This window comes from Anomaloglossus baeobatrachus, chromosome 8 (assembly GCF_048569485.1).
Source record: "Anomaloglossus baeobatrachus isolate aAnoBae1 chromosome 8, aAnoBae1.hap1, whole genome shotgun sequence".
Lineage (NCBI taxonomy): Eukaryota > Metazoa > Chordata > Amphibia > Anura > Aromobatidae > Anomaloglossus > Anomaloglossus baeobatrachus.
This window is the reverse complement of record NC_134360.1, coordinates 57,366,567-57,382,263: the sequence shown is the minus strand read 5'-3', so window position 1 is coordinate 57,382,263 and position 15,697 is coordinate 57,366,567. Positions and strand designations below refer to the sequence as shown.

At 49.5% G+C, this 15,697-nt stretch overlaps 1 protein-coding gene across 6 annotated transcripts in view; it reads right to left on the bottom strand.

Moving 5' to 3' along the window:
- Positions 1-4,930: 4,930 nt before the first annotated feature.
- Positions 4,931-15,697, bottom strand: part of DOCK3 (dedicator of cytokinesis 3) — a 144,996-nt gene continuing 134,229 nt past the window's right edge. For all 6 annotated transcript variants that reach the window (XM_075321651.1, XM_075321653.1, XM_075321654.1 and 3 more), the window contains 14 exons: positions 14,440-14,581; positions 14,097-14,263; positions 13,687-13,773; positions 13,431-13,610; positions 12,399-12,482; positions 12,118-12,234; positions 9,077-9,192; positions 8,554-8,677; positions 8,296-8,443; positions 8,107-8,222; positions 7,788-7,875; positions 7,403-7,522; positions 5,726-5,808; positions 4,931-5,529 (listed from right to left, as the gene is read on the bottom strand). In XM_075321651.1, the coding sequence (XP_075177766.1) occupies positions 5,104-5,529; positions 5,726-5,808; positions 7,403-7,522; positions 7,788-7,875; positions 8,107-8,222; positions 8,296-8,443; positions 8,554-8,677; positions 9,077-9,192; positions 12,118-12,234; positions 12,399-12,482; positions 13,431-13,610; positions 13,687-13,773; positions 14,097-14,263; positions 14,440-14,581 (1,998 nt within the window). In that variant the 3' untranslated portion in view covers positions 4,931-5,103. The remainder of the gene's footprint in view (positions 5,530-5,725; positions 5,809-7,402; positions 7,523-7,787; positions 7,876-8,106; positions 8,223-8,295; positions 8,444-8,553; positions 8,678-9,076; positions 9,193-12,117; positions 12,235-12,398; positions 12,483-13,430; positions 13,611-13,686; positions 13,774-14,096; positions 14,264-14,439; positions 14,582-15,697) is intronic.

Genomic DNA, 15,697 nt, shown 5'->3' with positions numbered 1-15,697 from the left:
GCTCAGTGTCCTCTCTCCTCATAGATTGTAAGCTCTTGTGTTCAGTGTCCTCCTCTCTCCTCATAGATTGTAAGCTCTTGTGCTCAGTGTCCTCCTCTCTCATCATAGATTGTAAGCTCTTGTGCTCAGTTTCCTACTCTCTCCTCCTCTCCTCATATATTGTATACTCTTGTGCTCAGTGTCCTTTCTCCTCATAGATTGTAAGCTCTTGTGCTCAGTGTCCTACTCTCTCCTCAGATTGTAAGCTCTTGTGTTCAGTGTCCTCCTCTCTCATCATAGATTGTAAGCTCTTGTGCTCAGTGTCCTCCTCTCTCATCATAGATTGTAAGCTCTTGTGCTCAGTGTCCTCCTCTCCTCATATATGGTATACTCTTGTGCTCAGTGTCCTCTCTCCTCATAGATTGTAAGCTCTTGCGCTCAGTGTCCTACTCTCTCCTCATAGATTGTAAGCTCTTGTGCTGTGTCCTACTCTCTCCTCATAGATTGTAAGCTCTTGTGCTCAGTGTCCTCCTCTCCTCATAGATTGTAAGTTCTTGTGCTCAGTGTCCTCTCTCCTCATAGATTGTAAGCTCTTGTGCTCAGTGTCCTCTCTCCTCATAGATTGTAAGCTCTTGTGCTCAGTGTCCTCCTCTCCTCATATATTGTATACTCTTGTGCTCAGTGTCCTCCTCTCTCCTCATAGATTGTAAGCTCTTGTGCTCAGTGTCCTCTCTCCTCATAGATTGTAAGTTCTTGTGCTCAGTGTCCTCTCTCCTCATAGATTGTAAGTTCTTGTGCTCAGTGTCCTCTCTCCTCATAGATTGTAAGCTCTTGTGCTCAGTGTCCTCTCTCCTCATAGATTGTAAGCTCTTGTGCTCAGTGTCCTCTCTCCTCACAGATTGTAAGTTCTTGTGCTCAGTGTCCTCTCTCCTCATAGATTGTAAGCTCTTGTGCTCAGTGTCCTCTCTCCTCATAGATTGTAAGCTCTTGTGCTCAGTGTCCTCTCTCCTCATAGATTGTAAGCTCTTGTGCTCAGTGTCCTCCTCTCTCCTCATAGATTGTAAGCTCTTGTGCTCAGTGTCCTCTCTCCTCATAGATTGTAAGTGCTTGTGCTCAGTGTCCTCTCTCCTCATAGATTGTAAGTTCTTGTGCTCAGTGTCCTCTCTCCTCATAGATTGTAAGCTCTTGTGCTCAGTGTCCTCTCTCCTCACAGATTGTAAGCTCTTGTGCTCAGTGTCCTCCTCTCTCCTCATAGATTGTAAGCTCTTGTGCTCAGTGTCCTCTCTCCTCATAGATTGTAAGCTCTTGTGCTCAGTGTCCTACTCTCTCCTCATAGATTGTAATCTCTTGTGCTCAGTGTCCTCTCTCATAGATTGTAAGCTCTTGTGTTCAGTGTCCTCTCTCCTCATAGATTGTAAGCTCTTTTGCTCAGTGTCCCCTCTCCTCATAGTTTGTAAGCTCCTGTGCTCAGTGTCCTACTCTCTCCTCCTAGATTGTAAGCTCTTGTGCTCAGTGTCCTCCTCTCTCCTCATAGATTGTAAGCTCTTGTGTTCAGTGTCCCCTCTCCTCATAGATTATAAGTTCTTGTGCTCAGTGCCCTCATCTCTCCTCAGATTGTAAGCTCTTGCGCTCAGTGTCCTCTCTCATAGATTGTAAGCTCTTGTGCTCAGTGCCCTCATCTCTCCTCAGATTGTAAGCTCTTGCGCTCAGTGTCATACTCTCTCCTCCTAGATTGTAAGCTCTTGTGTTCAGTGTCCCCTCTCCTCATAGATTGTAAGCTCTTGTGCTCAGTGTCCCCTCTCCTCATAGATTGTAAGCTCTTGTGCTCAGTGTCCTCCTCTCTCTTCCTAGATTGTAAGCTCTTGTGCTCAGTGTCCTATTCTCTCCTCCTAGATTGTAAGCTCTTGTGCTCAGTGTCCTCCTCTCTCATCATAGAGTGTAAGCTCTTGTGCTGAGTGCCCTCATTCTCCTCAGATTGTAAGCTCTTGGGCTCAGTGTCCTTCTCTCTCCTCATAGATTGTAAGCTCTTCTGCTCAGTGTCCTCCTCTTTCTTCCTAGATTGTAAGCTCTTGTGTTCAGTGTCCTCTCTCCTCATAGATTGTAAGCTCTTTTGCTCAGTGTCCTCTCTCCTCATAGATTGTAAGCTCTTGTGCTCAGTGTCCTACTCTCTCCTCCTAGATTGTAAGCTCTTGTGCTCAGTGTCCTCCTCTCTCTTCCTAGATTGTAAGCTCTTGTGCTCAGTGTCCTCTCTCCTCATAGATTGTAAGCTCTTGTGTTCAGTGTCCTCCTCTCTCCTCATAGATTGTAAGCTCTTGTGCTCAGTGTCCTCCTCTCTCATCATAGATTGTAAGCTCTTGTGCTCAGTTTCCTACTCTCTCCTCCTCTCCTCATATATTGTATACTCTTGTGCTCAGTGTCCTCCTCTCTCCTCATAGATTGTAAGCTCTTGTGCTCAGTTTCCTACTCTCTCCTCCTCTCCTCATATATTGTATACTCTTGTGCTCAGTGTCCTCTCTCCTCATAGATTGTAAGCTCTTGTGCTCAGTGTCCTCTCTCCTCATAGATTGTTAGCTCTTGTGCTCAGTGTCCTCTCTCCTCACAGATTGTAAGTTCTTGTGCTCAGTGTCCTCTCTCCTCATAGATTGTAAGCTCTTGTGCTCAGTGTCCTCCTCTCTCCTCATAGATTGTAAGCTCTTGTGCTCAGTGTCCTCTCTCCTCATAGATTGTAAGCTCTTGTGCTCAGTGTCCTCTCTCCTCATAGATTGTAAGTTCTTGTGCTCAGTGTCCTCTCTCCTCATAGATTGTAAGCTCTTGTGCTCAGTGTCCTCCTCTCTCCTCATAGATTGTAAGCTCTTGTGCTCAGTGTCCTCTCTCCTCATAGATTGTAAGCTCTTGTGCTCAGTGTCCTCTCTCCTCATAGATTGTAAGCTCTTGTGCTCAGTGTCCTCTCTCCTCATAGATTGTAAGCTCTTGTGCTCAGTGTCCTATTCTCACCTCATAGATTGTAAGCTCTTGTGCTCAGTGTCCTCCTCTCTCTTCCTAGATTGTAAGCTCTTCTTCTCAGTGTCCTCCCCTCTCCTCATAGATTGTAAGCTCTTGTGCTCAGTGTCCTCCTCTCCTGATATATTGTAAGCTCTTGTGCTCAGTGTCCTATTCTCTCCTCATAGATTGTAAGCTCTTGTGCTCAGTGTCCTCCTCTCCTCATAGATTGTAAGCTCTTGTGCTCAGTGTCCTCCTCTCTCCTCATAGATTGTAAGCTCTTGTGCTCAGTGTCCTATTCTCTCCTCATAGATTGTAAGCTCTTGTGCTCAGTGTCCTCCTCTCTCCTCATAGATTGTAAGCTCTTGTGCTCAGTGTCCTCCTCTCCTCATAGATTGTAAGCTCTTGTGCTCAGTGTCCTCCTCTCCTCATAGATTGTAAGCTCTTGTGCTCAGTGTCCTCTCTCCTCATAGATCGTAAGCTCTTGGGCTCAGTGTCCTCCCCTCTCCTCATAGATTGTAAGCTCTTGTGCTTAGTGTCCTCCTCTCTCCTCATAGATTGTAAGCTCTTGCGCTCAGTGTCCCCTCTCCTCATAGATTGTAAGCTCTTGTGCTCAGTGTCCTCATCTCTCCTCAGATTGTAAGCTTTTGTGATCAGTGTTCTTTGTGTATCATTGGGCATCAGATTTGCTCGCCTGTCGTGGGCAGTAATTTTGCAGTTTTTTAGGGTGGTAAACTTTATTTTCATATAACAACCATCTGAAGGAAAAAAAAAAATCTCACAACAAAACAGTGAATCGTATTTACACACAGACCGGACGGCACGCGGTGCGCGGGGACATGCGGACACCGTATATACACACACCCTGCGGGAAGCGGAGCATCAAAGACACAACACAGCACCGCCGGAGCCGACAATATGGAGACAAATAACGAGGGTGCCCGACCCGTCTGATGGTGACGGAGGGGGGCAATGTTACCAATCCTCGCTACCCTCGTAGACATCAAGAGGTGACACCCGGGTGTGGAAGCACCGAGCACTGACGGGGGTCGAATGTGCCAGAGTCTGGGGCGGTGCAAGAGACAAGCTGGAAATAACACAGATGACAGGATGGAGCGCAGGGGCGAGAGGAGCCGAATCATCATCCTCATCATCCGTGAGCCAAAGACACAAAATACAGCAAGGGCTAATTGATACCAAATACATTCTGTTACCTCATACACTGACCCCCTCACCACCCCATACAACCCCTCATACACCCACCTCTCACCCCCAACCTCATACGCAGACCCCCTCCCCTATAGAGAGACTACTCAACCCATACTCCCTCACATATACTGAACCCTCCCCATAACCCTCCAATACACTGACTCCTCACCCCATACAACCCCCTCATACACTGACCTCCCCCCCATAACCCTCCCATACACTGACCTCCACCACTCCCCCCCATACACTGACCCTCTACCACCTCTCACCCCCTATATACTGATACTTCACCCCACACAGCCCCCTCATACACTGACCTCCCCCCCATAACCCTCCCATACACTGACCTCCACCACTCCCCCCCATACACTGACCCTCTACCACCTCTCACCCCCTATATACTGATACTTCACCCCACACAGCCCCCTCATACACTGACCTCCCTCACTTTTCAACCTTCCATACACTGACACCCACCACCTCTCACCCCCATATACTAATTACTCATCTTTCACCCAATAAAACCCCCTTATAGACTGATGCTCACCCTATACAACCACTTCTCTTCATCATACACTGCACCCCCACCTTAAAACACCTCCCATACACTGACCCCTTACCTCATACAATCCTCTCATACACTGAACCCTCACCTTCCATACACTGGCCTCCCATACACTGACCCCTATCTCCATACACACGCTTCTCTCCCCCACCATACGCTGCTCCCCCACCTCTCACCCCCCATACACACCACACACCTACCTCTCTACCCCCCCATACACTGCCAACCCTTCCCCGACCCATACATTGACCATTCATCCTCCTATTCGTCCAAACATCACAGGACACACCGATTGCACCATCCCCTCCAGCCCCTGCACGCTCCACACATAGACAACTCTGGCCCCCAGGCTCTTCCACTTCAGTCCATGACTATGGTTTGCCCATGTTGTGATCCCATCCGACTCGCGCCGCTTGCTCTTTGGCCATGTGGCAGTTCCTCCTGGCTCTTCGTAGCCGGTCGTGCTCTGTGTTCCCCTCATCGTGCTCCCCGCAGGGAGATCGGGGTGGAGTGACCCCAGTGGGGGCTGAGTGGCTTCGACAAGGTTGGACCTTAGGAGCTTCCAGCCCATTGGGGTCAGACAGACTGTACCGCACTGGAGGGTAGTGCTGGAAACATCCGCTCTGCTGATCCTCAGTCCGGGGGTCTGTGCTTGGGGTCCCATCCGGACAGCCAGGAAAGGTGCCTTCACTCAGGGATGAGACCCCACTGCTGGCGCTGCCCGAGAGTGGAGAGTTACTGCCATCAAGGCAAGATTGGGGGCTGGTGGGAGAGGCTGGGATCGTGTGCAGGGGGCTCTGCAGAGAGGAGAGAGTAATAACCAGATTAATGTAGAGTCACGCATACTCACCCCACTACAGAACCATAACCTAGTGTTCATCCTGGACCTCCTGCTTTAGGAAAAGATTGACCGGGACAGAATCGGGACAGAAAAGGGGCGAATGGCGTGTAATGTCACCCTACATACTGATTACTTATGAGTCATAGCAGTACCTTGCGTAAGGATCTGCTGGGTAATGCAGGACCCCCATCGCCTACAGAGGGGTGAAATGCGTCAAAGTGCAGAGAGTAATGGCCTGCAGAGAGAACAAATCAGGAGGTAAAGGCATAAAGGTAACAACAAATGTCATCAGTAATTGTCTCCATACTGAGCAGTCACTGTACATACACTACCTATCCTGTATTTTACTGCAGAGCTGCGCTCACTACTCAGCTGGTGCAGTCACTGTACATACACTACCTATCCTGTATTTTACTGCAGAGCTGCACTCACTACTCAGCTGGTGCAGTCACTGTACATACACTACCTATCCTGTATTTTACTGCAGAGCTGCACTCACTACTCAGCTGGTGCAGTCACTGTACATACACTACCTATCCTGTATTTTACTGCAGAGCTGCACTCACTACTCAGCTGGTGCAGTCACTGTACATACATTACCTATCCTGTATTTTACTGCAGAGCTGCACTCACTACTCAGCTGGTGCAGTCACTGTACATACATTACCTATCCTGTATTTTACTGCAGAGCGGCACTCACTACTCAGCTGGTGCAGTCACTGTACATACACTACCTATCCTGTATTTTACTGCAGAGCGGCACTCACTACTCAGCTGGTGCAGTCACTGTACATACATTACCTATCCTGTATTTTACTGCAGAGCTGCACTCACTACTCAGCTGGTGCAGTCACTGTACATACATTACCTATCCTGTATTTTACTGCAGAGCGGCACTCACTACTCAGCTGGTGCAGTCACTGTACATACACTACCTATCCTGTATTTTACTGCAGAGCTGCACTCACTACTCAGCTGGTGCAGTCACTGTACATACACTACCTATCCTGTATTTTACTGCAGAGCTGCACTCACTACTCAGCTGGTGCAGTCACTGTACATACACTACCTATCCTGTATTTTACTGCAGAGCTGCACTCACTACTCAGCTGGTGCAGTCACTGTACATACAGTTAATTCTAGAAATATTTAGACAGTAATAAGTTTTGGCATTTTAGCTGTTTACCAAAACATATTAAAGATACTTTTCTATAATAAATCTGGGCTTAAAGGCAACCTGTCACCAGTTTTTTCACTACAAGTGAGTGTGTGAGAGGGTGTGGGACACTCACTTGTAGTTTTTGATACCCCGTAGGTATATATTCTGTTACCTGTTCTGTCATTAGTTCTTTGGAACTATTGTATCTTTCTTATAACACACTTGTGTCACTATATATATATCTATCAGTACATTTTTTTATTCATATATATACCATTACTATGTTTTATACGGGGTGACACTAATTATGTGACCTTTTTTGGGGTTCCCAACATAATAATAAGCTTTGATACAATTTTAACCCCTTCTGAGGGGCTTGCTTTCTTGAGACATCCTGTTCTTTTTAATATTTTATAATCAATAAAAGTTATTTTTTATATTGACTATATTTTTCTTGCTGGTGCAGTCACTGTGTATATACGTTACATTACTTATCCTGTACTGATCCTGAGTTACATCCTGTATTATACTCCAGAGCTGCACTCACTATTCTGCTGGTGCAATCACTGTGTATATACGTTACATTACTTATCCTGTACTGATCCTGAGTTACATCCTAGACTTCAGAGCTGCACTCAGTTTTCTGCTGGTGCAGTTGCTATGTACGTACCCTGTGTCAGGCCTCTGGTGGTCCCTGTTGGTGTCAGGACGCTCCCGACGTGAGATGTGAGGAATGGCAGAGACTCTCTGGTTCCACTATCCAGACTCCAGCTGCTGGGAGCCGCCAGGACTGTGACATCAGGATGAGCAGAGGGGGCGCCGGTGAGCCATGCAGGGATTAGAGGGAGGCAGAGAGACCAGATTAGAGATGATATAATATTCAATGAAGTTGTAATAACCTTATAATATACAGGAATAATGACTGAATTATAACTCCACCCACTTGTGACAACCACAACCCTACCCACTTCTCAAACCCCTCCCACTGAGTACTATAGTCAGTCACATGACTAGTTGGCTGTCTTCCCTGTGTATGTGGTGGGGGAGGTCTTCACCTTTCTCCGCTACAGACAGGTTGGGGTCACTGCATGGCTTGCATGGTCCAAGGACCTGCTGGAACAGAGCTCTGGGGTAGACGCAGCGCTGAAAGACCACCAGAAAAGAGAAACGTAAGGAGAGCAGAAGTGAGGGCCCCCGCTGAACTGAATTGTGAGAGATGTCGAGAGCCCGGTGTAGACACATCTGCTGGTGCGCACACACCGTACAGACTAACAGATCCAGCAGAATTGTGAATACTGCTCTGGATGTGCCTGTGATGAGACCTGGAGCCTAATACATGGGGCTATATCTCAAAATGTCGATATTAACCATTACCTGGCCGCTCTCCGGGCCGCTCTGGTACATGGCGCTGCTGGGCCGGTCTCGCGGAGCAGGAAGCAGCATCACCAAGTCACGAGAATGTCGATATTTATCCGGAAGCGAAGGGGAACCTGAGGGGAGACTATGATCAGTACATCTTGATTCCCAGCTACGCTCATGTCAGGACCCCGAAGTCCACATTACCTCGTGTGCTGGAGGGAGCAGAGTTAATGAGCTGTGATGGTGCAGAATGGGTGGAGCTGAGGCTGGAGGAGGAGGGGCTTGTGTAGGAGGAGGAAAGCGCAGAAACGTTGGTGATGGATCCAGCATGGAGGGAGTGTGGGAGCAGCATCTGCAATAAAGCGAAGAGTCACTGAGTGCGGAGAGTCACTGCACAAGCACATCATACACACACTCTGTGTCAATACAGTTTTATGGGGTTTTTTTGCCCACGATCATCACCTGCATGGTGTACGGATCCTCTGTCTCACTGTCTACCGCGGTGGGCGTGGTGCCAGTATCGCTGGAGGCGTGTGACGAGAGGGAGGATGAGGAATGGCGGACCGAACTCAGGACTACGAGAGGGCTGAAGAGAGAGCAGACGCGAAGATGTCTAATATCTCACAGAGTGTCATAGAAACATTTACTGTGCAGTCTCTCCTCCCCCCATGTGCAGCCTCACCAGCATATGCTCTCACGTGCAGCCTCTCCCCCCATGTGAAGCCTCTCCTCCCCCCATGTGCAGTCTCTCCCACCCCATGTGTAGCTTCTCCCCCACTCACGTGCGCTTACGTGCAGCCTCTCCCCCTGTCACATGCAGCCTCTCACGTGCAGCCCTTCCCCTTCCCCTCTCACGTGCAGCCCTTCTCCCTCTCACTCCGCCTCTTGCGTGCAGCCCCTCCGCCTGTCGCGTGCAGCCCCTTCGCCTCTCGCGTGCAGCCTCTCTCTCTCCCTATGTAGCCTCTGTATTGTACCCGGTGGTTACCTGTGCCGATGCAACATCCTCATACTGTCATTATTCAGGGCGCCATGTGATAATAAGACATTGCTGCGCGGTAATGGCGCACACGAGGGGTTCATTTTCTCCAGCATAGGGAACTCCTGCAGAAACAGCAGTGGTTAGAATAATCTGGAGATGATGAAATCACACTTTCATATGTATAAGGCACACACCATTCTGCTACATCGTGCCACCTACACTGCTAAGATGTGCTCCGCACACACCGCCTAGCTACATTGTTCTCCCCACACACTGCCCAGCACGTTGCGCTCCACACACTGCCCAGTTCTGTCGCGCTCCACACACACTGCCCAGCTCTGTCGCGCTCCACACACACTGCCCAGCTCTGTCGCACTCCCCACACACTGCCCAGCTACGTCACGCTCCAATCACTGCCCAGCTACGTCACGCTCCACACACTGCCCAACTATGTGGCCCTCCACACACACTGCCCAGCTATGTCGCGCTCCCCACACACTGCCCAGCTACATCGTTCTCCCCACACACTGCCCAGCTACATCGTTCTCCCCACACACTGCCCAGCTACATCGTTCTCCCCACACACTGCCCAGCTACATCGTTCTCCCCACACACTGCCCAGCTACATCGTTCTCCCCACACACTGCCCAGCTACATCGTGCTCTGCACACACTGCCCAGCTACATCGTGCTCTGCACACACTGCCCAGCTACATCCTGCTCTGCACACACTGCCCTTCTGCATCACGCTCTACACACACTGCCTAGCTATGTCATGCTCCACACACTGCCCAGCTACGTTGTGCTCTGCACATACTGCCCTGCTACGTCGCGCTCCACATACACTGCCCAGCTATGTTTCACCTCGTACATTCTGCTCTGCAATATGGCGCTTCGCACACATCGCTGCCTTATACAGTGAGTTCTGGACAGGGCAGGGCTGTGGTTCTGCTCACAGAGACCCTGTGGTGAGCGAGCTCCATGGGTACAGTTATAATTTATAGGAACTGTCAGTAGACAGGAATCGGCCAAATCTGCTGCGGCTCACCTTAGGCTATGTCCGCACGCTGCGTTTTGGTTTGACACCAAAAATGCACCCTCTGGCAGACTCTTGACAAATGTAAACACTGCATTTGACAAAAAAAACGCGGTAAAAACGCATGCGTTTTCACTGCGTTTTCCCTGTGTTAGGGCTGCATTTTGAACAGTGCGTTTTTAAAGGAGAAATAAAATAGGATAGGATTTGATAGATAGCTAGAATAGATGGATAGATAGAAACAATAGATAGCATGACTGCCCACAGACAGAGACAGAGCCATGCGATGAGAATGAACTCGGGTGAACCTCTGAGGTCAGTGCCACGACAAAGGCAGTAGTGCGGGGCCCGCAGCTGTGACGTCAGAGCTTCACCCGAGTTCACTGTCATCGCGTGGCTCTGTCTCTGTGTTGCGGCCTGATTTGTGGTCACAGGTGAAGGACTCACCTGTGACAACAAATCACCTGAGTGAGGGCACCGCCGATAGCGTGTCTCACTTCAGTCCCTCAGGCGACTTGCTGTCACAGATGGAGGACTCCAGCTGTGGCTACGGGTAAATCTGAGTGACGTCCCCGCTGATAGCGCGACTCACTTCAGTTGCTGTGTGGAGCTCACAGCTAGCGGTTGTGCTGTATGGCCGCTCGCTGTGAGCTTCTTATGTAGCAGAGCTGGAAGCGTCGTGGGACCTCGTGTGGATTACGTCGGACCTGGAAGAGTGTTTGGGGGTTAATAAAGTGGTGAAAGAGGGTGTTTTGGGTTTTTTTTGTCTTTTATTCCAAATAAAGGTTTTTTTGGTGTATGTGTTTATTTACTTTCACTTAGATTAATCATGGAGGGTGTCTCATAGAAGTCTGTAATGATTAAACTAGGACTTAGTGGCAGCTATGGGCTGCCATTAACTCTTTATTACCCCGATTGCCACCACACCAGGGTAATTGGGAAGAGCCGGGTATGATCCCAAGACTGTCGCATCTAATGGATGTGGCAATTCTGGGCGGCTGCTGGCTGATATTTTTAGGCTGGGTGGCAGCCTAAAAACGATAGGCCTCGCCAGTCTGAGAATACCAGCCAGAAGCGGTGAGGCTTTATCTTGGCTGGGTATCAATTGGGGAGGACCACACACCGTTTTTTAAAATTACTTATTTTACTCCACTATATAGACCCGCCCACCGGCGGATGTGATTGGTTGCAATGAGACAGCTGTCACTCTGCATGGGGGCGTGTCTGACTGCAACCAATCATAGGCGTCGGTGGGTGGGGGAAGCAGTGAATATGAGATGAGCTTAATGAGCAGCCAGCACTTTCAGATGTAGGAGTAGCCGTGGGAGCAGTGTGACAGCCGCTCCGGTGATTGGTGAGTATGAAAGCGGGACAGAGGGGGAGAGACCGACTGACAGAGAGAGACAGAAAGAGAGAGAGAGAGACTAAGACCGATAGAGAGAGAGAAGACAAGAACGCATCCAAAATGCAGCCAAAATGCAGTGCAAGCGCACAGCTAAACATTTTGGTTGTGTTTTGACACACCTCATTCATTTCAATTGGTGGAAAATGTTCACAAAACGCAGTGAAGAAGTGACATGCTGCTTTTTTTATGCAACAATTTTGACAAATATTTGCCAAACAAAACGCTGCCGAAAAAAAAAAGCAACGTGCGCATGGAATTTTGTGACTTGTCATAGACTTTGTTGGGGAAGCAAAGCGCATGCATTTCGTCATTGACACGGTGCAGTTTACAGTGCAACCAAAACGCAAGAAAAAATGCAACGTGTGCACATTGCCTTAGTCTCCACACCTGATTTCTATTGCTTGCTATTAAATAATCTAAAAGATTTTTCCATGAAGTGCTGCGTGCCGCCATCTTCACTTCTACTACTTGAGACTTTCAATGGCTTTTTGTAAATGATCGATGATTATCACAGTAGCCAGCGATGTGCATGGACTACATCTTTGTATATCACTGCGCACTTGTGTGAAGAAGACAGTGGTTTCAGGCGGTGGTCTGTTTGTCTCACCTGGTACAGACTGGAGCGCATGACCTGGAACTGATCCACCAGCTTCTTGTGAAGAGGCCTCATTTCTGGGTGGACGCAGCGCTCGTGTACCGCCAGACCCACTCCTAGGACGTGCACCTGTGGGGCAGAAGGCAGGGTCATCACCAGCTGCATTATCACACTGCATCTTTCTACTTATCACCCTTCATTATAAGGAATGAGCACTTTGGATTAGTGTTCTCCTACCTGCAGCCACGGACCAGTGCAATCAGGTCAGGAGGTCAGAGGGGGGCAACACCTACCTGCTCCAGCATAAGCTCCTTCAGCGCACTGATTTTGTCTGCATCCTCGGGGTGCTGCGTGATGTAATCCTTATCAAAGAACGCCTGTGCATGGAAGGAGACAGTGAGAGGGGGACACAGAGCGGGGGACAAAAAGAGACATCGAGATGGGAACACAAAGAGAGGGGTGGACAGAAAAGAAAGCAAAAGAGTGATACAAAGATATCGAGAGGGGGACACAAAGAGAGAGAGAGACAGTGAAAGAGGGGCACCGAGAGAAAGTAAAAGGGGGAAATAGAGACAGCAACATGGGGATACAAAGATATCGAGAGGGGGACACAAAAAGAGAGGGGTGGACAGAAAAGAGAGCAAAAGAGTGACACAAAGATATCGAGAGGGGGACACAAAGAGAGAGAGACAGTGAAAGAGGGGCATCGAGAGAAAGTAAAAGGGGGAAACAGAGACAGCAACAGGGGGACACAAAGAGATAGGGGGAGACAAAAAGAGGAAGCCAACAAGGCGGACACAAAGAGCATGTGAGAGGGGGACACAAAGAAGGGGGGGCAGAAGAGAGAGCAATATGGGGATACAAAGATATCAAGAGGGGAACACAAAGAGAATGTGGGCCAAAGAGAGAGACAGCAAGAGGGAGACACAATGAGAGGGGGACACAATGAAAGAGAGACAGGAAAAGGGGGACATAGGCACTGTGAAAGAGGGGAGAAAAAGAGACAGCGAGAGGGGGACACAAAGAGAGCGGGAGGTGATACAACGTGGGGGAGACAAAAAGAGGAAGACAGGAAGGTGGACACAAAGAGCACATGGGAGGGGGACAGACATAGTAAAAAAGGACACAGAGAGAGGGAGTGACAAAGGAACAGCGTCAGCAAGAGGGGCATATATAGCGAGACAGTGCAAGGGGGCAAATAGAAAGCGACAGTGGTTGGGGTGAGCTACAGACAGATATACAGAGGGAGCTACACAGAGAATACTAAAAGACAGACCAATGGAGACATATAGGGGACCTGTAGGCGTTATTCGCAGTTCTCGCACCTCCTGGTATCGAGTGATCCCCCCATTGACGGCGGCATCGATGACCCCATTCAGACACATGCTGAGCAGGTTGATGTTGCCGTGCAGGTTGTGGTGCTGGTACTGGGTGATCAGCGCTCTCAGCTCCTGTGTCTTGTTCCCCAGAACTTGCAGCGCGTTCTCCAGAGGACTCACCTCCACCTGCGAAACCCACCAAGATTATTACAAAACACGTCTGATGTGAGATTACCACCCCCTGCGGCTGCAGATGCCTTACCAGCTCTCGCTTCTGGACTTCAAACCAGCAAGAGATTCCCGGGAGACTGTGAGACAGCGTGAGAGTGCTACGCTCTATCCATAGACTCTGGTAGAGACACATGAGACAGTGTGAGAGTGCTACGCTCTATCCAAAGACTCTGGTAGAGACACATGAGACAGTGTGAGAGCTATGCAAAGAGTCTGATAGAAGAGACAGTGAGAGTGCTGCACTCCATCAATAGGCTCTGATTGTGACAGATGAGACACTGTGAATGTGCTGCGCTCTATCCATAGACTCTGATAGAGACAGATGAGACAGTGTGAGAGCGCTGCACTCTATCAAAAAGCTCTATTAGAGACATTAGAGACAGATGAGACAGTATGAGAGTTCTGTGCTCTATCAGTCCGGTGTTGGCTCTCAGCTCTCACCTTGAATTCGTTGTCTTTGTCGCGGGAGCCGCGATGGAACGGTCGGTCGTACCGAAACCTGCGGACGTTGTTTACGCGGTAAAAGCTCTTTATCCTCTCGGGGACCTGGTCCATGTTCAGTACTCTCGGGGTGTCGGGGAGAGGGGTGACTGCATAAATCTGCAGGTCTGAGAGAGACAGTCAAGGTAGGAACCATCAGAGCACCCTGGAAAAATGAAGAACCAAACTCTGCGAACGAATGGCCGTGACCCACTGTAACAAACCCACCCACTGCGTAAACCCAAAAACGGTGAATGATTTCATTCACTGACTAAAAGCAGATAAGGTAAGTAATGAAGGATACACTGGGAGTCGCTCTGCAGGATGGTGTCATCGGGATGGTTGAGATGCTGCATCGCGATGGCCTGCGGGAACTCGCTGAGCATCCGCTGCTGGAACGCCTCCAGCCGCTCATAGTCGTGACCGCGGCACACAAACTCTTTATTCTGCAAGACAAGGAGAACACGACTGGTGAGAAACGTAAATATCTACATCACATGGAGGGTACACAGTCAACGAGGGATCCGTGTGTACTGGAAGAGGAGGAGACACACAGGGGACGGTACAGGGGGGCTGTATACATGTAACGAGGGACCTGTCCATAGTAGAGGAGGGGGCTGTATACATGGAACGAAGGACCTGTCTGTACTGGAGGAAAAGGGGATATACAGGGGACAGTGTGGAGGGGCTGTATATATAGAACAAGGAACCTGTCTGTACTGGAAAAGGAGGAGACACACAGGGGACGGTGCAGGGAGACTGTATACATGTAACAAGGGACCTTTCTCTTGTGGAGGAAGGGGGTATACAAGGGACAGTGCAGGGGGCTGCATACATTTAACAAATGACCTGTGTCTACTAGAGGAGAGGATGTACAGAGGACGGTGCAGGGAGGCTGTCTACATGAAAAGAGGGACCTGTCTGTAGTGGAGGAGGAGGGGGTAAACAGGAGACAGTGCAGGGGGGGGCTGTATACACAGAACGAGGGACCTATCCGTAGTGGAAAAGGGAATATACAAGTGACGGTGCAGGGTGGCTGTATACATGGAACAAGGGACATGTCTACACTGGAGAAGGAGAGGATATACAGGAGATAGTGCAGGGGGGCTGTATACATGGAACAAGGGACATGTCTACACTGGAGAAGGAGAGGATATACAGGAGATAGTGCAGGGGGGCTGTATACATGGAACGAGGGACCTGCTTGTACTAGAGGAGGGGATATACAGGGGAAGGTGCATGGGGGATTATCTGTACTGGCAGAGGAGGGGATATACAGGGGACGGTGCAGGGGGGATTATCTGTACTGGCAGAGGAGGAGATATACAGGGGACGGTGCAGGGGGGGGATCATCTGTACTGGCAGAGGAGGAGATATACAGGGGACGGTGCAGGGGGGGTTATCTGTACTTGTAGAGGAGAAGATATACAGGGGACGGTGCAGGGGGGGGTTATCTGTACTGGTAGAGGAGGAGATATATAGGGGATGGTGCAGGGGGACGCTATACATAGAACGAAGGACCTGTCTGTACTGGAGGAAAAGGGAATATACAGGGGACAATG